The following is a 26124-nucleotide window of genomic DNA, read 5'->3' as shown; positions in this document are numbered from 1 at the left end:
GTATAAGATGCTTTTTTGAAGAAAGGGAATTCCATTGCTCTTTCTTCTTGCACTTCGTGACAAAATTTAAATATGCCCCAATATGAGAAAGAGAGATTTCAGTCCTTCTTTATACTATTTTGTACCTTGTAGCCTGCGTGTAGCTGAAGCTTTTGTCAAAGAGAGAAAACAGTAATAAATTAAATTGTCAATGTAAACTAAAAAAATACATACCATACTTCTTCAGGATTTAAATATTCACAATATTTATATCCATATAGACACCATTTAGGTTAAATCCCAAGAATGACTATTTCGTACTGATCTGGAGTTTGATACAGATGTACAATCTGTAATTCCATATTGCACATTTCGCATGGCACACTTAAAATTTCCATATCGCACACCTAGCCTGGAAATACATTTACAACTTAAAATGTTAAATAATGGGAACGGTTTATTGCTATACATTTTAAATTATTCGATGGTTGCAAAGATCCAGTTGTAATTTTAAGAAATGGAGTTATATTTGGTAAAAGTGGTTGCTTTTGGAGCTGGGGGATAATGGGACAGTACTGTAAGTACCAAAGGGCAGTTAGGTGCATTTCCCAGTATCAAGGCCAAGAAATTAGTTTGTTGAAGTGGACAGCAATATCTTGGGCAGAATGTGTAATAGTGAGTTCTCAGAAAAAGCTGGCATGCATAGTGACATTACAGAAAGAGAGAGAGATAGAGAGAGAGAGCAAGTACTTTGCCACTGAAATTTTGTACTGAAATGTTAAAAAATCCAGACAAAGTAAGAAAGACTTGTAGAGTAATGGCAAGATTCAAGGCATGGTTAGAAATGCTCCACTTTTGGACAAAGCTTAATCTCATGTGTTTAATTCCCATAAGACATTCCACAATGTAAATCATTTCAAATACCAAACATAGCTAAAATCTATTTAAACATCAGAGTTTCAAAAATATGGTCTGCTCAATTATATTTTTTAGGAGCAAGTTTAAGTGGAGGGACTTACAATTTGCTTATTAAAATTATGGATAACTGAACAATAGAGATTACAACTGTCCTGAAACCTCTCTCTCCCACATCTCATATCGGGGCATGTTTTATTTTGATCAGGTGTTGCCAGGAGCAAAATGTGATGGAATACCTATGGTTATTTGTTTTCTTATTTGTTTATTATAGTATACATATATATAATCAATGTCAGGTCCCATATTTACTTGTACATGATCTCTTCCCCAAAATGATAACTGATTTACACATTATTTGTCATACTTTAGAAAAAACTTTGTTTTACATACAAAAATCTACATAAGATGAAGCAATTTAAATGACATAATCCATATATAAGTTGAATTAGAGTCTAAGATGAAGCAATTTAAATGGCATAATCCATATATAAGATGAATTAGAGTCTAAGATGAAGCAATTTAAATGGCATAATCCATATATAAGTTGAATTAGAGTCTAAGATGAAGCAATTTAAATGGCATAATCCATGTATAAGTTGAATTAGAGTCTAAGATGAAGCAATTTAAATGGCATAATCCATATATAAGTTGAATTAGAGTCTAAGATGAAGCAATTTTAATGACATAATCCATATATAAGTTGAATTAGAGTCTAAGATGAAGCAATTTTAATGACATAATCCATATATAAGTTGAATTAGAGTCTAAGATGAAGCAATTTTAATGACATAATCCATATATAAGTTGAATTAGAGTCTAAGATGAAGTAATTTTAATGACATAATCCATATATAAGTTGAATTAGAGTCTAAGATGAAGCAATTTAAATGGCATAATCCATATATAAGTTGAATTAGAGTCTAAGATGAAGCAATTTTAATGACATAATCCATATATAAGTTGAATTAGAGTCTAAGATGAAGCAATTTTAATGACATAATCCATATATAAGTTGAATTAGAGTCTAAGATGAAGCAATTTTAATGACATAATCCATGTATAAGTTGAATCAGTCTAAGATGAAGCAATTTTAATGACATAATCCATATATAAGTTGAATTAGAGTCTAAGATGAAGCAATTTAAATGGCATAATCCATGTATAAGTTGAATTAGAGTCAAAGATGAAGCAATTTAAATGACATAATCCATGTATAAGTTGAATTAGAGTCAAAGATGAAGCAATTTAAATGGCATAATCCATGTATAAGTTGAATTAGAGTCTAAGATGAAGCAATTTGAATGAAATAATCCATGTATAAGTTGAATCAGAGTCTAAGATGAAGCAATTTAAATGACATAATCCATGTATAAGTTGAATCAGAGTCTAAGATGAAACAATTTAAATGACATAATCCATATATAAGTTGAATTAGAGTCTAAGATGAAGCAATTTAAATGACATAATCCATATATAAGATGAATTAGAGTCTAAGATGAAGTCAAAACTTTCTAGTAAACAACTATAGAGTTACAGGCCATCTAATATGATAATTTATAAAAATGAATAAACACCATGACCTGTTAAAAATGGAGCCAGTCTCATCAGCATTTTTAAGAACTATCCAGTTTTATTACAAAATCTGTCCATTCATCTGTCACAGTCTTGTTTGGTTAATATTTCCAGAGCCATATGAGATATGTTCATGAAACTTGGTATGCATTTGAATCATGACAAGAGATAATTTGTCTCATATGGCTCCTCTCTCAAGTTTTGCACTTTGCACCATCTTCAAACTTGAAAGAAAAGTTATTCCATGATGTTCCTCATAAAGGAAATCCTTGCTATAAAGAATTTTATATACTGTGGAACCTTGTTAATCCACACACCTTTATTCCTAGTAAATATGTCCAGATTAATGAGTTTCTGGAAAACGAATCATGCACATATGTATTTTACAACATCATCATACCATATACTGTACATGTACATGTGTATTTCATAGCTGTACATATATTATACATGTACAAGTGTATTTGATAGCTGTATATATACTGTACATGTACATGTGTATTTGATAGCTGTACATATACTGTACATGTACATGTGTATTTCACAGCTGTACATATATTGTACATGTACATGTGTATTTGATAGCTGTACATATACATGTGTATTTGATAGCTGTACATATACTGTACATGTACATGTGTATTTGATAGTTGTACATATACTGTACATGTACATGTGTATTTGATAGTTGTACATATACTGCACATGTACATGTGTATTTGATAGCTGTACATATACTGTACATGTACATGTGTATTTGATAGCTGTACATATACTATACATGTGTATTTGATAGCTCTAAATATACTGTATATTCAATAATGGTTGAAATAAATTGATGAATACGTTACTGACTTGTGTTTATTTCACTTTACAATAACATGCTCTTGTACATACACATAAATATAAGGCAGCATGGTGGGCCAACATGTCTGAAAATCACATGAATATGGCATCATGGACTTCTTCATATCTGGCATGGCAAGCGTGGATTAGGGCTGCTGAGATGACAGGTATGGACCTCTCTAATGCAGCCAACATATTAGTACAAAAGTGCAAAATGTTCCCCTCACAAGTGGTCACTTTTTTCTTCTTAAAATGTATCAAGAACCAATAATTAATTCACACTGTGATGTAAGGTAAGTAATAAGATTATCCCTATGATGTCGAGAACTGTTGATTTGTCAATGTCTAAGGATGGGTCAGATATAATATACCAGTGTATATCGTTAACGATAGCTTTTGGTGATCTTCTTTGTACTGGCAAATCTTTTTTATGCTGGTTGGTATCTCTACTCATCGACACTTGCTTGATGGTGTCACATAATAATGTAAAAATTACAACAAATACAAACTGAGTTAAATGCATTATGGCCAACATATAAAAATGTAGTCATATTTATACATCGTATTTTACAACTGTCATAGCTGCTAATGAGCCAATAATTGATAACACATTTTATTCTGAAAAGAAGCCCCAAAAAACTGTCCATAGTTTAATTTGTCAACTTTATTTGTACAGCCATCAACAAGTATGATTGTTATATACCATGTAAGCAGCAAAGAAACTTAATGACACTTAATTTACAGTAGTCCCCCTCTTGAATGGCTCCCCCTGACCAGCAACCACCCATTTCTTACGGCTAGAAACCCTTGGCACTGACAAGTTTGTATTCAAAAGTACCCCTCAAGAATGGCAACCCCTATAACATGACCAGTGGCCATCATCTTAGTATAAAAATGTCAAATGTTCCCCTCACGAGTGGCCACTTTTTTTCTCTCAAATGTATCCAGAACCAATAATTAATCATATGGTGATGTAAGGTAAGTAATCAGATTTTCTCTATCGTCAATACTAGTCCTACATGTCTCCCAATGTCAAGTTTCCATTAGTGAAAGAAGTGTTGACTAAAGTACATGTGTGTGTGTGTGATTTGGATTTTAACATGGCTTTAACAATTTTTCAGCCATATCGCTATGATGTCTGCAGTGTGACAGTTTACAGTGATGTCTAGCACTGGGGCCTCATGCCGCAGACATGTACCATGATGTCCCACCCAGTCACATTATCCTGACAACAGGCCGACCAGTCCTAACACTAACCTCTTAATACTGAGCACCAAGTGAGGCAGCTGTTAGTATCATTTTTGTAAGTCTTTGGAATGACTCGGCAAGGGATCGATCCCACGACATCCTGCATCTGAGGCGGATGCTCTAAACACTAGGCCACTGGAGCAGTCATCCAATTTGTTATGTCTGGTTTGGTAAACATTTTTTCAGAGAAAATGTGGGCAGTAACAGTATTGTTATGTATTGTTATGATACATGCTTGATTCAGGAATTTTATTATTATTACCCCTACGAAAACCAATTCATGACTTCATGAACAATCATGAACTGTTAATGAATGTTCATGAACATTCTTGAAATGTTCATGATCAGAGTTCATCATTTGAGTTCATGAACAAATATTCATGAAAGTTCCTCAACTATGTTCATGAAGACTTTAAGAATTTTGATAAATCATGTAGCATGCAGATGAAGTTCATGAACAGACTCATGAACTTTTATGAACTATTATAATATCTTTGAAGTTCCTGAAATGTCATGAACTTGGTTCATGAACAATTCATGTACTTTTATGCACCACCAAGATATTTCTTAAAAATGTAAATTAAATATCCATATATCATTATATTCATAAAATATTCATGACAATTCATCATACAAACTTCTCACAATATTAGTGAAATTTAAATACAGGTGAATATTTTTTCTTTTTTTAAATATGATACTGTATAAATGTTCATAGAGATCTTCAATTCAGTACTTGTGTACTTAACCTGAGTAGTTATGGATTAATCTGGGAAAATATTTTCTGGCCAGCATGAACAAAATGTATTTGCTTTAAAAAGCTTTCAATGACTTTGGTCTAACGTTTTTGTCCATTACTGTCATAAACTGTATATTCTATTGACTTAGTCACTGATTGCCAATTTGCAGTAAAAACTGAAATATGTAAACAACGATTATCCTGATTGGATGACTGTGAAAGAGGATGTGATATGATTGGTTAATATATGCACGAGATTTCAACAGATGAGCAGCCTTTTCCCCAGAAACGAAAGAGCACGCAAACGATTAAGCAGAAACATTGAACAAAAACCGTGGACTCCCGTGGAATGTACAGATGAGAATATTTTCAATATAATTTTTTTTAAGTAAGTAGAAGTGCAGAGAAGCGATTATGAAGAATATGAAGGAAATGATTTGGTGAGAGCAAAATTAGGTGGAAAAGTCTGATGTTTTATCAATAAAAATTGGTGAAAAATTTTGAAAGCACGAAATGACCACATATATATGTATATATATACACACACACAGATATGGTTATTTAGTGTAACGACGTTGTCAAAAAGATGTAATATTTTATTGATTAAAACATCCGACTCCTGTGACTATACCTATGGCTAGCCAGCTTCAGTTAAAATAAAACTAGTGACAAAATTCTCCGATATAAAAAATGCTCAGTAAGTTGTGTATTATGTGTAAGGGATTAAATAATTTTTTAGTTGGATCATAATTATTCCAGTAAATAAAGTGGGGTACAATAATGATGTGCTAAAAGCTAGAAACATTGTTGATCAGAGGTTATCTGTAATTAAATAACTTTACCTTTCTTTCAGATCAGACAGCAGAAAAGTAAAATTATGGAGGATGAAGTTTGTAGGTTAAGGAGGAAAATTTGAAAATTGGAGGATCTTATGGCCAAGATGGAAGAGACATTAAATTGTGACTGCTGCAGCAATGTTAAAGATCCAAACAGTAATCGGATGGAACAGCTTAAGTTGCAGATGGAGGCATTCAGTAGTGACAATGGACAGGATTTGATTAAATTATAGGCCCTGAACATCTTCACAAAAGAGTTATCAGACAGGTCAGTCTCTGGGAAAAAGATTGGTCAGGAGAAACCCCAGCTGAAAGACAGCCCCTTGACGATGAAATATGCTTCAACAGTTGATTGCACACAATTGCCCCAATATCTCTTGAAAATATTTCAAAGAAAAATTACAAAACATACAAAAAGTGTTGCTAAGAGTTTGAAAAAAAAAGAATATCGCTTGTCACTTTACATGTTCTTTGTTGCATATTCAAAAATGATCTGAAATTAAACACCGTTTTTAAGATAATATATTGCATTTTATACTGTTTTAAACCCCCATATCTAAGGTTATTTTATGATTCCGAACGCAATAGGTATTTGTGACTTTGTCAGATAATCAATTTTTTTATAGGAACTGTTCATGAAGTCATGAATCATTGAGAAACTTTGTTCATCATAGTTCATGAATATTTTCATGCACTTGTTCATGAATGATGATGATCCAATTTGTGAACTTTTATGAACTGTTCATGAATTCAGTTCAAAAAAGTTCATGAACTGTTCAAGAACAGTTTGTGAAGTGTTGGTTCATGAACAGTTCATGAATTCGTAACTTCATGAACTGACCATTTTCAGTTCTTGCACATTCATGAATAGTTCATGAACCTTTTGATGAACTTTCATGAATGGTTCATGAACCAAGTTCACAAACTGTTCAAGAACAGTTCATGCCAGTTCATGAATTATTCATGATCATTTTGTTAAACAATGAGTGAAATATTAATCTTTATTGTCCACAAAAACAAGTTTGATTACCAGAAGAAAGAAAATCTTTAGACCCACTTGAGGATCCAGATATGATTGACCATGACAATAAACAAACAAAAGATCTCAATAGAAAGATAATTGGAAAGTTTATGCAAGGTTGTTTACATAATCACAAACGAAGCTGTTGTAGGTTAATTATTGATGATGCTGAATTAGATTTTATCATCGCCGATACAACAAATAAAAATATGTGTATTAGCTTAGAAACTTTCCTGCCAAATGGAACTAAATTAGGTACAATTGTGAGTTACACTGATGGCAACTCACCACAGTATACTCTTTTAAGATCTTTGATGCTCGCATATATTTCAATAAATTTAATGTCGATGGTGAACAGATTCCCTTAAATATAGCTGTTAGAGTAGCGATGGATTAATTTTATATCAATAAGAAACATGCAGATTTGTTAAAACAACTAAATATCGGTAATGAATCACTATGGGGTGATGGGAGAATGAAAAAAGAACAACTACATGTTTATGATGAAACAGCTGATGTTGAGTGTAAAAATACTTATTGTGAAAACATTCAAGAAACAATATCATCATCACCCTCAGTATATGATCATGTTGCCAGACATAAAACAGTTTACCTAAATGGACCAGGTGGATCAGGAAAGACAAGATGTGTGATTGAATTATCTGGTCAGAGTTTTTCAAACTCTATTGATATGGTTGCATTAACACCTACACATAGACTCACCAGAGAAATGAAATAGCGAGGGGTAAAATCTAATATTTATCATAGGTTCCTTCAGTGGAAGGGTGATAAATGGACTCTGAATGAATGGGTGAGAAATATATTCCAAAGATTATTGTATGGGATGAAATATGTACCGTTTCATTAGAAACGTTAAAATATTTCTTGATTGGTTGTTGACAAAAAACATTGCTGTAATAATGTGTGGCGATCATGTGGTCAACCACCACCTTTTGTTGGATTGTCTTCACATGAATGGCTGAGGAATTTTGTTGATTATTATGAAGAAATTAATGATGATCATAGAACACTTGATCCAAAATTAAGAGAGTTTAAAAAATTAATCAGACTACAACCGAATACCATTCAGTGTGAAATGATGCATGAAATAATTTCAGAAACTCCTACTACCAATTTTCGGAATTTATAGAGACCAGATAATTTGATAGCTGCAAGTAGAAAGATAGTTCGTGATACGCTTCAACAACAATTATTTATGTTACATAAGAATTTTTTTCAAATCTACCAGTAGCATTGTGTTATCGACCAGCAGATACACGATGATAAAATACTGAAATTGATATACCAGGATTGTCAGTAAAACAAAATCTTGTGTTAAATGATATTGATTTAGTTCCTGTCAGTGTTGTTGAGAGCGCATTAAAGATGGATAAAACTCCATGGACTCTAGGATATGCTATAATGATTCATTCATCTCAGGGATTAACTATTTCTGATATTAATATCTGGAATTTTGATGATTGTATCGAATGGTCAAATTTAGTTTATCTCGCAGTGTCTCAAGTCTGAAGAATATCTCAGCTACGGAGGGTTATTATAGACTTCACAGAAAATAATAATCAAACTGCTAGAAAGAGCGATGATGTAGTAAGAAAAAAATTAACTGGTTATAAACATTGTGACAAACAAAATCAGTGGAACTTTGTTCTCAATGCTGAATTTATCATAACATTGAAACGACAGAATAATCATTGTACGAGCTGTAACACAGTAATGTCGTGGCAGTATTAAAAAAATAATCCAAGACAGTTTACTGTAGATAGATTTAATAGAAGTCTTGGTCACACACACAAAATTGTGATGCTGTCCTGTCTTGAATGTAATCAATGTTGAGGCGCCAGTTCACAAAAGTGAATGCGGTGGTAATTATGTATCCTCAGGAATTACTTTTAATTGTTCATGTACAAATCCACACTGAGGAGCCATTGAATCTAATCTATAGATTGCAGGTCTACCCATGGATCATACCACGCTGGAAATTTTATGTGTCGTCACATTCCAAATAGGATCAGCTGCATTTTTCTTTACCGCCTTCAAGTTCACCAGGTTCATATAAATACCTAACAGTCAAATTACATAGTACTGGTTGTTTTAAAAGTCATGTTGTTGTATTGGTATATGTTTTTTTTGTGATCACATTAATGGGTTTCCTAGAAATTGCATGAGCAATTTCATTATCCTTGTTTTTATATGCTACATCATGAACATGAAATGCTTGAGCAATCGCATTTATTGGATACTCGCCAGGTCTTGGTTGATCTCGTAGATGACCTTGATGGATTTATTAATAATCTCGTAATATACGATGACGTAATGCTGGACAAACAATCAATTCCAGTTTGGATATTTTCTCGACACAGACACAAACACACCGATGTTATATATGTTACTCAGCGATATACACAAATACCTAAAGTGATCAGAGATAAGTGCAATATTTTAGTTGTGTTTAATGGAGTCGATACACATACTCTGCAAAACAGTTATTAAACTTGGTGTTATGGGGATTCTCAGTAAGACAAACAGGGTTTTTGCTGCTTAAAAAAAGGTAATTCACACAGAGAAGTGAACGATTTCATTAGAAAAAGACGTTCATTGACAACTATTCCTTATACCGTTATTAACTGAATATTCAGCTATTAAACAGCAAATTTGAGTTAAAATATCTAATTAACAACTCTTTTAATTTTACTCAAATACTAAATTTGCATTTATCATGCATAATATATTAGTAAAATTCATATTTTTGAATGCATTTGAAAGCATCGGGAAAGATTTCCTTACAGAAATGAAGATGGGAAGGACTTGGAGCAAATTTCAAAAAGGTCCCTAACATGTTGCCAACTTCCATTTATATCATATGTACCCCTGCATACAATGCCCCCAACTGCAAATAAACAAAGACCTAGAACTGTTGTAAATAAACCAGTAGATCAAGGTCTATGTTGTTCAATTATGATTTCAATCTAAAAGTAAAGACCCAGATCTGCTATCACAAATCTGAAACAATGCTGTTTACAGCTGGTTATTCAGTCAAACATGTGTGAATATAGCAAACTAACCTTGCTCTTGACCTTTATGGTTGGTAATACTTAAGGTTTCATCTGCATCAATTTTGTATGCCAGGGACTGTAAAATGAACACTGCTGAACCTATATATTTCTCCATGTCATCTGGTTCCCAGAATGGATCCCTGTCCTGTTGAAAAACATTTGGATTTTATAACATAATATAAAGGACAAAATGTTTCATGAAAGAGCTTTATACACTTGACATTACATGTGTTTAGCATGACTTGGGCATGAAAATAACATCTCTGGAATCAAAATCTAATTCTAATCATACAAATGAGCTAAAACAGCAGATAATTAAGGAAACATCAGCACTGCGTCATGTGATAAATACAGCTGTGTCATGTGATAAATACAACTGTGTCAGGTGATAAATACAAATATAATTCTAGTCGTACAAATGAGCTAAAACAGCAGATAATTAAGGAAAAATCAGCACTGTGTCATGTGATAAATACAACTGTGTCATGTGATAAATACAAATACAATTCTAGTCATACAAATGAGCTAAAACAGCAGATAATTAAGGAAAAATCAGCACTGTGTCATGTGATAAATATAACTGTGTCATGTGATAAATACAACTGTGTAGTGAAACTTAAGGAGATATTAAACTCATTTAAAAATGTTCATATGACATGAAAATTCATGCAAGAGTCAATAAATGAGTCAGTCTTTGTGTAGTGAAACATAGGGAAATTATTAAACTCATTGAATAATGTTCATATGAGATGAAAATTCAAGCAAGAGTCACTAAATGAGTCAGTCTTTGTGTAGTGAAACTTAATGAAATTATTGAACTCATTTAATAATGTTCTTATGACATGAAAATTCCAGGAAGTCTCTAAATGAGTCAGGGTCTTTGTGTAGTGAAACAGTGCGCACACATACACACACTCACATACACACGCACACATTTGGGGAAAGCAAGGGAGGATCTCTGCAGCTAATTCAAATCACAAACGTGTTCAGTTAACATGGTATTCCATGCCCTAAATTAACTCATTTCATTGCTCATTTACAAAGTTTTGAGCTGAAAAACTGGGGGCAGTTTTCTAAACATAGGACAGGTTCCATAAAGAAATCAAGTTAGAGTTTGCTAAAATGATTAGCATTTTTGGTGCATCTTTTAATTTTTGGATGAGATGGATTTTAATCCCTCATATTTACTGCATAGTTTCTATTCTTTTTACAAAATGTACCTCTTCCTTGATAAATAATGCACAGCACAGTCTGGAAACATGGACTGTTGCATAAACAAGGGTGCAAGTTACAGAGGGGCCTGAGAAAATTAAGAAAGGTTTGAACATTGATTATGAGAAAGGGGACAGGTTATGTGGTTGAATACTTGTTGATTAATTGCATTGGGAATAACTGTAAATAAACAGTTTTTTTGTGTAATGAAGTTCTTCACTTTTCTGTATAAATTACCTTTATATTCAGTATATTCACTCTTGAAAGATTATTTATAACTTTACCTGAAGACTGATTTCAACACACACATGTACCAGCAAAAACATTGTGTATTACTACAACAACACCCTGAAAGCACTGTACAGTAAATACAGATTATTAGGGTAATTTCACTTCTAACATGTATCACTTTTATAGCTCTCTGAACACTGTTATAAACAGAAAGCACTGCACAGTAAACACGGGTTATTAGGGTAATTTGAGTCACCTCTAACATGCATCACTGGTATAGCTCCCTAAACACTGTTATAAACAGAAAGCACTGTACAGTAAACACAGATTATTAGGGTAATCTGAGTCAACTCTAACATGTATCACTTGTATAGCTCCCTGAACTCTGTTATAAACAGAAAGCACTGTGCAGTAAACACAGATTATTAGGGTGATCTGAGTCACCTCAAACATGTATCAACTGTATAGCTCCCTGAACAATGTTATAAACAGAAAGCACTGTACAGTAAACACAGATTATTAGGGTAATCTGAGTCACCTCTAACATGCATCACTTGTATAGCTCCCTGAACACTGTTATAAACATAAAGCACTGTACAGTAAACACAGATTATTAGGGTAATCTGAGTTACCTCTAACATGTATCACTTGTATAGCTCCCTGAACTCTGTTATAAACAAAAAGCACTCTACAGTAAACACGTTATTATGACCCATCTGGAGACAATTATATTTTTCCCCATAATACTGTCTGTATGAACAACTAATCTGGATAATCAGTGTAAAGATAACTGACATTAAACTATATTGATAAACTGTTTATCTACATTACCTGAGGTAGATCCCAGTTTTTGTCGTCATCCAGAAAATTCTGGTACATCTCCTGCATAATGAACTTCCTGTTGATGAATTTCTCACGACCCCATGTCCAATCATTTCCTGTCTCTTTATCTGTCATCTTCACCATCACCTGTAAGAATATTAATAATAATAATGATGATGATGATAATGATGATGATGATGATGAGGAGGAGGAGGAGGACAGTAATAAGAGGCCAAAGTAGGTCTCATATCACTCAACTGGTAACTAATGTTAAAGCTTATGAAAGCAAATTCATAATTGTAATATGTATATGGAGTGTAAAGAAATGATTATAGCACATATTTGTCTTTTAGAGCTAAAGAAAAAAATATGCATGTTTCTGTTTTCATGCTATAAAGCATTGGATTGGTCAGCTGGAATAAGATTTTATTTTTCTCCCTCCATTTAATAAAAGTGAAACCCAGCTGCATGAAAATGTTAATCCTGTGAAAATGTTAATCCTGTGAAAATGTTAATCCAAATGTTAATCCTATGAAAATGTTAATCTGTGAGAAAAGAAAGTATCACTATTACTCAACTACATGATATTATATGATAGTAAGATATGCACTCAATATAATTAATTTAAAACACTGTCTTATAATTTGCTATAAATCTGAACTGACAACAATTAGAAAACAGCCTGCAAGGTAATCATGATTGAATTATGCTTTCTTGGCAACGTCAAACAGGTGCATACTAGTATTGGGAGAAATACCAGTAGTAAGCATCTTAATGAGCATGACGTCCTATACTGTTACCTGTGACTGAAATGAAACCCAAACCTGATCACAACATTCAGAAAATCTGTAATTCATTTGTTTGTGAATTTTAATTTTTTTTATTAAGAGAACAATTTTTTTTGGTTTCTGGAAAACTGGAGACTTTGGATATTTTGAATAATAATAATAGTAGTAAACTTTTGGAGGGTTCAGGAGAAAAACATATTGTGTTATTGATATTTTTTAGTTGAAGTTAAAACTACAAAATATAAATTGAAATAATTCATGATTAATGATATTTAACATGCATATAAAATAACATAAAATTGATAAATATTTCAGACACTTTAATAGTACCATTGTAAGAAAAAGATTGGAATTTGGTTGCTTTTTGTTAAGCAATGAGAAAACGTGTTTTACTCTTTTCTAAATAAAAACGTTCATCTTTAACACATTACTGGCTTTATTATGTCAGGAAATTTGCCAAGGACACATTGAAGCAGCTGACCAGATAGGTTAATAAAAACAAAGATTTAACAGAATATTGTATCTCTTTTGTCCTAATGAAGACAGTTATTGATGGATAAGCTGATGTGTCAGTGTCAGGAAACCCTGAACTTGTATATCAGGGTACAAACACTGGATGTATAGTAAAACTGCACCAAAATATATGTGGAATACATCAACTATGCAGAAGATACATTACTTTATAAAATTAACACATACAACCTAACCACATTGTTGCTGTTACAGGGCATAGAGGAAATCCTTCCTATCTGGATGCAAATTTCAGTCATAAAGTAATATTATTTCAAACATTCAATGCAGCACCACAGCTTTAACACAGAAGATGTGTGACTTTCATGAGAGGATATTTTATCGTTAATTATGTTTTTTTAACACTTAGCCAATCACATTAACATCAGAAATGAAACTTTGCTACCTTTATAATCTTGACAGGATGAAAGATTGTGTCTTTCCTACTTTTCATCATAAAGACAATGTCAAAACATCTATGGGAACATTTTTTCCAGATACCATTACAATTACCTCCCCTTGCCACTGCTAGGTGGCCTCCCATGTACTAGATGTTATTTAGTTCAAGCTTGTGTAAAACATCAAGGATGCTTGCATTTGCGGTAAAGTAGGAGGGCTGTGTGCTTAATTCATAACACTGTGAGGAGGTAAGTATCCTTGGAAAAATAATATTTACAATAAAAATTTCCTTGCTTCACTGAATAAATTATCTCATCATATTAGCATTAGAAGAATAGATAATGAGATAAGAAAATGCATGAAGATACCACCTCTATCATGGTTACCCTTTGAGGAAAATATGAAAGGAAATATGACATGAGTCATTATGGGAAAGATAAAGCCACTCCTGCAATGTAAAAGCAGCACAACTGAAGGTCACATCTGCACACTGGTTAACAGCAACAAATAGTATTTTCTTGCCAAGAACAACTTGTGCAAAGCCAGCAAAATTTTTAAACCCATGCCTGTAAGGAGGTTGTGTTGCTTTTGACACGGTATGATGATTGCCTAGACGTTGGACCCAGCAAGCTGAATTTCCTTATGTGATGCAAGATTTCAAAGAATCAAGCTTGAGGTCAACTGAGTAAAATTGCCAGCTGACCACTTCAAAGACTTGGGCTGAAAAGATGGAGTATGCAGGGAGTAACACCCATTTAAATCAAGACACCAAGGCTTTTGGGGATTATATAATACTTTTTGACCTTCACCAAAAGGAAGAGATGTCAGTCTGGTAAACAAATGTATTTCATACATTTTAAGTAGTGCTTGAGATTATGGCATACGTCTTGCAGAGCTGCCATTCTCAATGTATCAACTGACGAGAGTGAACAAATGGCCACCTTCTGAATGCTGGTAGTTCTGATAATGTTTCAGTAGGACAACTAGACAAGCTGGCTGGAAATCAGGCCAGTTGGATATATTGATAGGTCATGCAATTCCATTACCCTGCATGCTAAAGCCAGCTGCTTCAGTGAGGTTCAAGTTGAGAGCTCTAACGTTTCTAAGAATATCTGTGTCTGAACCCATGTGAGACTCCAACTGAAGAACAAAGTCAATAACAGGAGCTAATTCGGGCAAAATTGGCCAACAAGTCCAACAGGTTCATTATGTGGCCTGTGTCCCCTCTCCCATGATGTCTGAATGTGTCAGAAATCTTTAACTAGTAACCATTGCTAGTGATTGGTTCTAACATCTGCTGGAAGAGCCAAAGAAAAGAGCAAAAAGCTGGAAGGGAACAATGTTGTTGGTCATAAACCAACCCATAGAGATACACAATTTTCCCTTATGCCTTTAAAGTGAATATCTTTCTAGCTTGTGTCATCCTATACTATTGTACAGTTTTGTCAAATAAAATGAGTGTTTACTTTCATATGATAAACAGTACCTTACTTTTGTACACATTCAAATTCAAATTTATAAACTTTTTTTCTTCTTGCCATGGCTTGATAAATAGAGAAATTATTATTCAACTAGTTTCCGGAGCAGAAATATAAGATTCTCTGCATCTTGTACTCGATAGTTGCTACTGCTGTTATCTTACCTCAGTTTTTCCATCCTTCTTCCCCATACTCTGGGGAGAGACTAGTACAATTTCAAAGGATTTCTTTTTTCCAAGTTCTGTTGACATTGCATTGGCTTCGCCAACCATTGGTAGAATCTGAACAAGTTCTTCTTGTAAAATCAAGTCCTCTGTAAACATATTCAATCATTTGTAGAATTAAGTTGTTCTAAACAGATTAAATCGTTTGTTTATTGCTTTTCATGAAAAAATATTTTTAAAGAGAAAAATATAAAACTAATGTAAAAAGAAAAAATGGGATTAGGAACAGTTGTCTGTATCTGATATGATATGATAATTGATAAAAATATCTGGTCCTGATTATCTTGACTTTAACAGAGAATGTTTTCTTTCTCATTTGTTAGTTGGGCAGTGTAGAAAAATTTCAATAAATTCTTACATTTTGAATTATAACTTTTACAATTTTCAAACTGAATCAGATCAACTGAAATTTTAGGAATTCCAAATACATACTACTATTGCATAGGCAACAACCTCTTATGTCAAAAAATTAAAAGTCATTGTTTGACAAGTGCAATTTCATGTGAGCAGCACAAAATGTATACAATGGTACCAAAACAAGATTTTTTTTTGGCCCCAATTTGAGATATTTAATATAAAAAAAATAACAGGGTCAATAATGCCTTTCGGCATTTACTTTTTTAATACTACATCCCTCATTCTACTGCAAACTGGGAGTTTACTTTTTTAATACTACATCCCTCATTCTACTGCAAACTTTACATTCCACCTGTCTAATGTACACAAACTGTTTCAACATATGCCAGAATTTTTAATTTTGATAGTGGCAATTATCTACTATATATAAAATCTTTACTGAGATCCACTGGTTTATACTTATCTAGTCTCGATTACTGCCAGAGGAAACTATACAAACAGCCTCTGCAGTGATCCACTGGCATATATTTATTTAGTCTTGATTACTGCCAGAGGAAACTATACAAACAGTCTCTGCAGTGATCCACTGACATATATTTATTCAGTCTTGATTGCTGCCAGTGGAAACTATACAGTCTCTGCTGTGATCCACTGGCATATATTTATTTAGTCTTAATTACCGCCAGAGGAAACTATACAAACAGCCTCTGCAGTGATCCACTGGCATATATTTATTCAGTCTTGATTGCTGCCAGTGGAAACTATACAAACAGTCTCTGCTGTGATCCACTGGAATATATTTATTCAGTTTTGATTGTTGCCAGTGGACACCATAGTCTTGATGGCATGTCAGCGGATATAATAGAAAGAGACTTTTTTCATTACTGTATTCATGTTAATGTAATTATTTTGCAAAACATGTGTTTTCACATATGAGTTTGTAGACATATTGAAAGTTCATTTATATTGAATACATGTGAAATAAAGCCGTGTATAGTGTGTATTTTTGTGTTGTCAGATTTATTTTTGTGGCTGAAAAATGTAGTGTGTATATATGTTTCAACCAAATTTTAATTATGTAATACTTACCTGCCATGCCACTACTGTAATGCGTTCCTTTCCTGGAATGCAAAGTCCCTGATCAAAGCTAAATATTTCTTGCTCCAATTAGTAATTGGTGGGCCACAATTGAAAAGAACAGGATCCCAATCTGATTCCTTTATATAGCCAACATTCAGAATAACTTCCTCCTTTGATTTGAGCCAACATTATAGGACATAACGATGGGGCAGGAAAGATTCAGTGAAGTAGAAGAAAGTATGTGTTACAGAAATAAGATTACTTTTACTCTACCCCCCCCAGAAAATACATTTTAATAGCAGCAATACATTACCTGCTGTACTGCACTGCTGAATTTACACTTTGATGGAAGGCTGATAGACTCAAAAACAAAAACTGGTATAAGAAAAATGCACTTACCCTTACAGTAGGTGTTTCCTACTGTATGCAGGTAGATGGCTTATGCCACATGTGGCATTATCTTTCCTTGAAAAGAAAGAAAAGTCTGCAACTGCAGTTAAAGGGAGACAGAATGGATCATCCTATTTCCTAGTGTACCAATTACAGAAGATCTTACACTCTGCATCTGCCTCTTTGACTGAGTGATGCAGATGGAAGCCTTGTATAGAAACTGGTGTAGGCAGATTAATTGTTTCAGGTAAGCCAAGAATGAAGATGAAGAATCTGCAGATTGCTGTTTATGCGAGATCCCCTATTCTGAGACAGTAGGTCTCCCTAAGATAATCTCATATACAAACAAGTCAATTAGATTGGTGAACCATGATTGGTGAGCTTGACTTGGTGTAAAACCTGCAGAATCATTCAGAAAGTTGGGAAGGTTAAAGCATACAGATGATCCCACTTGAGATAGAAAGCATCCACCATTCAGGCTGTCTGATCTGGTAGTGAAGAGACATCAAGAGGGAGTTTATTGTACAGTCTAATAACAAACAAGCCCACTTCTGACTTTCCAACAGTTGAAAAGTTGAATGTGTTACTTACTGATGTTACTGTTACTGAGAACAGGCTGTTCACCAGGATATAGCTTTTTTTCCTGAATATGGCAGATGCTGCAAGTGATCACTATGATTGTCTATGAAAGAAGGTACCCATCTTCCATGCAAACAGCAAGACATGTCGTACCTCTTTAACATCTGAGGTATGCTACCACTGATGTGTTGCCCAAAGTAATGATGCATTGTGATACTGAAACACTCCTCATGCTTCTGGGTTGTTGATGTGAAGCTCTGCTTCTTCCTAAGACTACAGTCCCTGAAGAATTGCCCCCAGTGGTTTCAGATGGGCATACCATCCTGAATCTGATGTGTCTGCAATGAGAAAAGAGTGGTGTTCAGGGCTATGAAAAGATACTCTGGTGATGAAAATAAGATCCCAGGGAGATCTAGGCCAGTAGGGGGTCTTCATGCAGTCTGCAGTTTGCAGGAACTAGAAAGGTCTCTACAGGGGAACTAATTCAGCAGCTGTGCCCAGAGTTCTCAGGAGTAAGAGGCAAAGATGTAGTCTCCATTTTCAAATGTTCTTTGTGAGGGAATTTGTTTAAGGCAGTAAGGTTGATTATGAGTTGAAACTTTCATCCTTTTTTAACTACCGAAAGGTTGGGGAACAGAAATCCAGACTTGGTCATTTGACATTCTGTCGAATGCTAAGGAAAAAAGGACTCACATATTGTCTGAGATATCTAATCAGGCCTCTGAAAAGAGGGCTAGCAGGCACTTAGCAGGATGCTGGGAAGAGGACAATGATGCAGGAGAGGGTGGAACTCCTTCCCTCCTTAGGGAACGGTTAGAAGTGTCTGAAGATGTCCTCATTGGCCTCTACAACTACCTCATCTAGTGAAGATGGATTGGAGGTAGTCTTGAACTGGGGCTGCCTGTGTGGCTGTGGCAGTTGACCCTGCCTGAAAATTTCAGTAGGCTGCATCAAATGATCAAGATGGGCAATCTTCTTGGCTGGTTTCATTGGGTTCAGTGTTGTGATAGGGCCCAGTGTTGCTGGTCCCTCAAATCCTGCAACACTACTGATAGGATGAAAACTCCTGAAAAGCATCTGCACATCATGTGATGCAGCAATCAACAGGTTCTTCCTGTAGTTATGCAAGATCTTAGAGCTATTCCATCAGTGCAGAGAGCACCAAGGACATGGACAGTGCTTGACTTGACATCTTTATCACACCTTCCAGCAAGTACTGAAGAGCTCCTGGACTGAAGGAGGCAGACAAAAAGAGATTAGACTAATGGGTTTTTGTTAGCAGGGTTTCACTTCTAAATCTTCCAACGATTTCACCTGAATATTAGCCAATATTCCAGCTAATATCCCCACCTGAGATGCATCCAAGTCCAAGGGAGGGTGGGGAGGGGAGCTTAAGGGGCCAAGCAGGTGAATCAACTCAATTAGGAGGAACAGATCACCCTTTCCTCTTTCTGGTCTCTTAGCCCTTTAAATACCTAGTAATAATGAGGACTTTGTATAGCATCTAATCTTTAGAAGCTCTAAGCAATTTACAACATCTATAACATAAAAAAACATAATAATAATAATAATAATAATAATAATAATGAACACTTTGTATAATGCCTAATCTTTAGAAGCTCTAAGCGCTTTACAACATTAGACAACATCTATAACATAAAAAACATAATTATAATGATATTAATACAGAAAACAAACACCATGAAATTAGGAAACATAAATGCATGCTGTAAATATTTAAGGTAGGAAACATTATTAGGTCTTTAAGTTTGTTCTTGCAGTCGAAATAAGTGAGTTTTAAGAGCACTCCTGAATGGGATCACTGTGTCTTTGTGTCTAAGTTCAGTGGGCAATTCATTCCACGTTGCTGGGCCCTGGTATGCAAAAGAACGCTGTCCATATGACATCATTTTCGTAGTGGGAATAATGAGTATATGCTTGTCAGAAAAGGAGCGTAAGTATCTTGCTGGTGTATACACATGGGTAAGGTCGGATAGGTATGTTGGACTGGAGTCCATCAGTGAAACATAGCACAGGGAACAAATTTTGTGTTTGATTCTGGATCAAATGGATAGCCAGTGTAGGGTACAGAGCAGCGGGGAGGTGTGCTCTGATCGTGGTACTCTAAGCATGATCCGAGCAGCTGTGTTTTGAACTTTTTGAAGTTTCTGAAGTAGATATTGAGATGAACCAGAAAAAATTGACTTATAATAGTCCAGTCTTGAAAGTACTAATGAAAATAAAAATGTTTTAGTAGCATCAACTAAAAGATATTTGCGAATTGGACAAGATTGGATGGGGTAAAGCAGTCTGTTGCATCTGACATGCCTTGAATCCAAGGCAGAAACATCCAAGATGTCAAAGGGGGAAGGAAGACATTACTAGGTAGTGTAGATCGCAAAATCCTGTAGGGATTCAACAGTTATAAAGGGAAAGAGGAGTGGATCCAACTCCCTATCCCCATCAGATTAAATTGTAACTCAAAGAGGGGGGTACTGACCCAATATGGTTTCCTCAATATTTAATCACAATCCAGAGTATGTTGCTGTAGGTGTAATTGTCTGATAACTGGTGAATGTCACTCAAAGCCAACTGCCTGATACAAGATGATTGGTCTAGGCTGGTCCAGTGAAGATGATCTGACAAGTCAAACTCTGTCAAACCAGTGTACATCAGATCTGCAGGAGTGAGAGCTCTTCTTTGACTTGGAAAGCTGGACTTATTGGTCACCAGCACATTAAACTGAAGGGGCACTGCTCATCCAGGCTGGGAAGAAGCAAATCTCTCTCAGGCACCAACACTTTTCCTCCCTTAAGAGGGGTCAATGATACATCCCTAACAGGTGTTGACAGGAACTGGAGGCCCTCTGACAATATCTGAACCATGGAAATCAATCCTGGTTCCCACCCTACTGAGGTTGTAGACTTCAGCTGATCAGACTCATGTAGGGTACATAAAAGGTAATCCTGAGATGAAGCAGAAGAAGACAGACCTTTCTTACACCCCTGGTAAGTGTGGCAACGTCCATATGGCATCTGTCTAAGGCAACAAACAAGACATCTGTCCATGCATGTACATTTAGTATATGATTGAAAGATATGATAAATGTCCCAAAGGACTGCTTGTGCCCACACTTATCAACATCTTGTGACATGTTTATGTACTGATAAAAGAAAAACTGACACAATATAACCAGGAAACAAAAAAGGGTACTAAGAATATGAAACAATGCACAGAAGCAAGGTGCAAAGATAAGAATAGGAAACAATGCACAGAAGCAAGGTGCAAAGGATAGGAAACAATGCACAGAAGCAAGGTGCAAAGATAAATATAGGAAACAATGCACATAAGCAAGGTGCAAAGATAAGGATAGGAAACAATGCCCAGAAGCAAGGTGCAAAGATAAGAATAGGTAACAATGCACAGAAGCAAGGTGCAAATATAAGAATAGGAAACAATGCACAGAAGCAAGGTGCAAAGATAAGAATAGGAAACAATGCACAGAAGCAAGGTGCAAAGAACCCTTTACATTAAGCAAAATGGGAAACGCAAGAACCAGGGAGTAAATGACTCAAAGAACACAAAAAGTTACATTTGGCTGAAACACTGGTTAAAGATAGCAACAAAGGCAAATCAATCTGACACAAATACATCTTTTAGAGCAATCTGTCACAATATTCCACAGAAAAGAAAAAGCTATTCTATATGTTGGCTATAGCTAAGGAATCGGACTGGAATGATATACTTTCAATTCTGGACCATCCAATTTCTACTGGAGGAGAGAGTATTTAGCTTGGATTGGGGACTTTGCATCTCAGAAAAGAAATGCAATGCAACAGTTGCAGGTAATGTATTACCGCTATTTCATTGGTGCTTGAAATGTGGATAGGGGAAAGGGTCTTATTGTTTCCTGATAAAAAAACATTATATGTTAAGACATTAAATTTCCAAAATGTAAAGGAACAAAATGGATTAAATGTGTTGAAAATTTAATCAAGTTCATGTACATATGAATAAATCATGCTTTCAAGTTTTCATTTTTCTACCTCGTGTGGTTTTGCTTCATTGTGCTAACAATGTTTTCACTAAAAATCGCTGTTACAAAGTAAGGACCTGAAAGTCTAATTAGGTCATCTACATATGACTCTAATAAAGTGTATCAAATTTCATGACTTTAAGTCTACCATAAATTAGCAAATATAACACAAGCCCAAGTTTCACATTCATTCATGTATCACCCTCAGTTTTTCTATTGTGTGTAAAAAATATCTTAGGATATAAATAAGCTGCAGGTTTTGTAAATAATATAAAACATTAGGGTATGGTAAAATCATCCTGTTTACCATTAAATCCCTAAACTGTATAAATTTCAATCCAGGTGCTCCATTTGATAAAAGAACATACTGCAAACTGGGTCAATTCAAAATTAGCTTTCTCACCTTTAATTATCTCAACCATTCCACAATGACAATGGCTCTCTTCATTAAATGCAGAAAAAAAGCCATTCCAATAAATTTATTCAAAACCAATCCCCAAAATTGCCTACCCATAAATAATTGCCAGATGGCATGAACTGCACACCTTCCAATTTTACAATAAGCAATGTAGTCAATTAGGGTATGGCAGCTTGGGCAAGAATAACACTGCCATTCGCAGTGGATTCCACAAATGTGAAATTCATCTGGAAGTTGGCTCATTTAGCTCTAAATCCAACCATAAGAGTGGATCAGATGCAGCATTACAGGTCTCAACCATCAAAGCATGCCTAGCTGAGGTTATGGATGTTTTTTCAAGACAGTGAATATGCTGAAATTCTAATTAACAAAACTTTTATCACTCATTTTTAAAAATGTTATTCACATAAATAAACTGCGCTGTAAAAGTTCATATTCTAAAATTAATCTATTCAGTTGACGATTTTAGTAAACAAAACAAGATTGCTGTTCTTCAAAAACTATTAAGTTATTAAATTGAAGATGATGGTTTTATAGTTAATCTTGTCTTCTAGTTATTATATTGTCTTTAAACAACAAAAATAATGTCTTCTTGTTTTTATATTGTCTTTAACAACAATAATGTCTTCTTGTTATTATATTGTCTTTAACAACAAAAAAATAATGTCTTCTTATTATATTGTCTTTAAACAACAAAAATAATGTCTTCTTGTTATACTGTCTTTAAACAACAAAAATAATGTCTTCTTATTATATTGTCTTTAAACAACAAAAATAATGTCTTCTTGTTATACTGTCTTTAAACAACAAAAATAATGTCTTCTTGTTATTATATTGTCTTTAACAACAAAAATAATGTCTTCTTATTATACTGTCTTTAAACAACAAAAATAATGTATTCTTGTGATTATATTGTCTTTAACAAAAATAATGTCTTCTTATTATATTGTCTTTAAACAACAAAAAATGTCTTTTTATTATACTGTCTTTAAAAAAACAAAAATAATGTCTTCTTGTTATTACATTGTCTTTAAACAACAAAAATAACATTTCTTATTATATTGTCTTTAAACAACAAAAAATAATGTCTTCTTAATATTATATTGTCTTTAAAAAACAAAAAGTAATGTCTTATTGTTATCATATTGTCATTAAACAACAAGAAAAATGCCTTGTTGTTATTATATTGTCTTAAACAACAAAAAATGTATTCTTGTTATTATATTGTCTTTAAACAACAAAAAATAATGTCTTCTTATTATATTGTCTTTAAACAACAAAACTAATGTATTTTTATTATATTGTCTTTAAACAACAAAAATAATGTCTTATTTTATTATATTGTCTTTAAACACAAAAAATGGATTTTTGTTATATATTGTCTTTAAACAACAAAACAATGTCTTGTTATTATATTGTCTTCAACAACAAAAATGTCTTCTTGTTATTACATTGTCTTTAAACAACAAAAATAACATTTTCTTATTATATCATCTTTAAACAACAACAAATAATGTCTTGTTGTTATTATATTGTCTTTAAAGTACAAACAATAATGTCTTGTTAGTACATTGTCTTCAGCAATAAAAATAATCTCTTTTCGTTACAATATTGTCTTTAAACAACAAAAAATAATGTTTTCTTATTATTATATTGTCTTGAAACAACAAAAAATAATGTCTTCTTGTTATTATATTGTCTTTAACAACAAAAATAAATGTATTCTTGTTATTATATTGTCTTTAAACAACAAAAAATAAGCCAAAATGTAAAACATAACCATACAATCAACATTAGACTTGTTTTCTATTTTGAACTTGGTGTGTTGTTTGAAATATGAAATGTGTCTTTTAAAATATTACGATAAAATGGTAATATGAATAAAAATCAAACTATATAACATGCAGACATATATACCCACACAAGGGTGTGTGTGTGTGGTAGGGGAAAACATAGATAATCTGCATCTTATATTCACTAATTTATGGTAATAGCTTTTGTGTGATGGTGCTAAAATGGTTTCAAAACAGACATTGATTTACAGACAAACAGCAGTAGAGAAATATTCCCCTTTCCGCTATTGCAGTGTGGGCACTGGAAAGCAAAAATAACATACATATTACAGCAAAACAATTGAGAGTAAGGCACTGGTTAAGCACACTAATATCACAATTTAATTATGTAGCGATATTTGTTCAACAACACAAAGAACAGTAAGCACTTGACTGCTCATTCTTTTCAACCCAGCAAGGAATCTTGCATAATGAAAGATCAGAATGAAAGTGAAGGAATGTAGTTTTGCATTGCTAGAAAAAATGAAAATCATTTTAAAAATGCATTCATGCATTAATGTTATAGAAAAATGTAAGAGTTTTAAATGTTCTACCAAGTGAGACCATGAAAATTGATGAAGGTCAAATCTAATTTGTTCCAAACATTTATGAATACACATCTGCTCAGTGTGTTACTTTAATGTTCAACCCTAGTTATTGACATTTCATTTCAATTTAACTCTGGCACTGATGATGTTGACTCAAACAACACTTCTGAAGGTTAAAGTGACCTCGGCAACATAACTGATACTATTACATATAATTTAGTCTTTCAGTGCAAATATTGAAAATAAATTCTTGTTAGATTTGTGTCAAGTTACTAATAAGGACTAGGTAATATATACTGCACCTACTTTTTATCACGGGGCGGGGGGGGGGCTACAGTGGTTCAGTGGTTAGTGTACCAGGTTCAAATTCTGCAAAGACCATCCTCAGTTATTTGAAAGGCATTTTACTCTCATTGCCTCAGCACTATGTAGTCTCAGATGTGCCAGTGTTGTGTTAAACATCAACCAACAACAACCATCATCTTCTTATGGGCATGCAAAGTTTGAAGAAATGAAGTCCTTTGAAGCCACCAAATTTGGAGTGTCATGCATGAAGTCAATGGACATACATTGTTTCTGACCTGACCCAATCAAATTCTTGATGTGAAACTATATTTGGTGCATGAAATGCCTTGTGTACAATTTAGGTGTAAAAATGAATTAAAAATATAATTTTTAATATTGAAAACTGGATTGTGCAGACAACTATGCTTAATTTAAAGTACTGTACAAGGCTGCTTTCTGTAATTTTTCTTGATTTTAGAAATTCATTACAGCATTAGAGCTTGACAGTTACAGGTTAGTACTGGAATGGATGCTTGGAATTTACTGTTTATTTGTCTCATGGCTGGATTAAAATGTAAACTGATAGACTAACACATGTATGGTCACAAGGATTTGATGATATGTACAGCTGAAAACACAATGCGCATGTAAGAAATTTTCAAAAATCATGGTGACCCATTGGTACAGGTGCTGGACTCCGAA

At 33.8% G+C, this 26124-nt stretch overlaps 1 protein-coding gene across 1 annotated transcript in view; it reads right to left on the bottom strand.

Annotated features, from left to right (window-relative positions):
- Window positions 1-26124, bottom strand: part of LOC149776577 (kinesin-like protein KIF28) — a 132079-nt gene that overhangs the window by 30205 nt on the left and 75750 nt on the right. Inside the window, exons 15-17 of the mRNA XM_089941058.1 lie at window positions 15838-15986; window positions 12508-12645; window positions 10243-10378 (exon numbers count right to left, since the gene is read on the bottom strand). Coding sequence (XP_089797184.1) covers window positions 10243-10378; window positions 12508-12645; window positions 15838-15986 — 423 coding nt within the window. The remainder of the gene's footprint in view (window positions 1-10242; window positions 10379-12507; window positions 12646-15837; window positions 15987-26124) is intronic.

Source organism: Sinohyriopsis cumingii, chromosome 18 (genome assembly GCF_028554795.1).
Source record: "Sinohyriopsis cumingii isolate HCF-2022 chromosome 18, ASM2855479v2, whole genome shotgun sequence".
In the NCBI taxonomy this organism is placed as follows: Eukaryota; Metazoa; Mollusca; class Bivalvia; order Unionida; family Unionidae; genus Sinohyriopsis; species Sinohyriopsis cumingii.
Note: the sequence above shows the minus strand (reverse complement) of the source record. Positions and strands in the feature narration are given on the sequence as shown.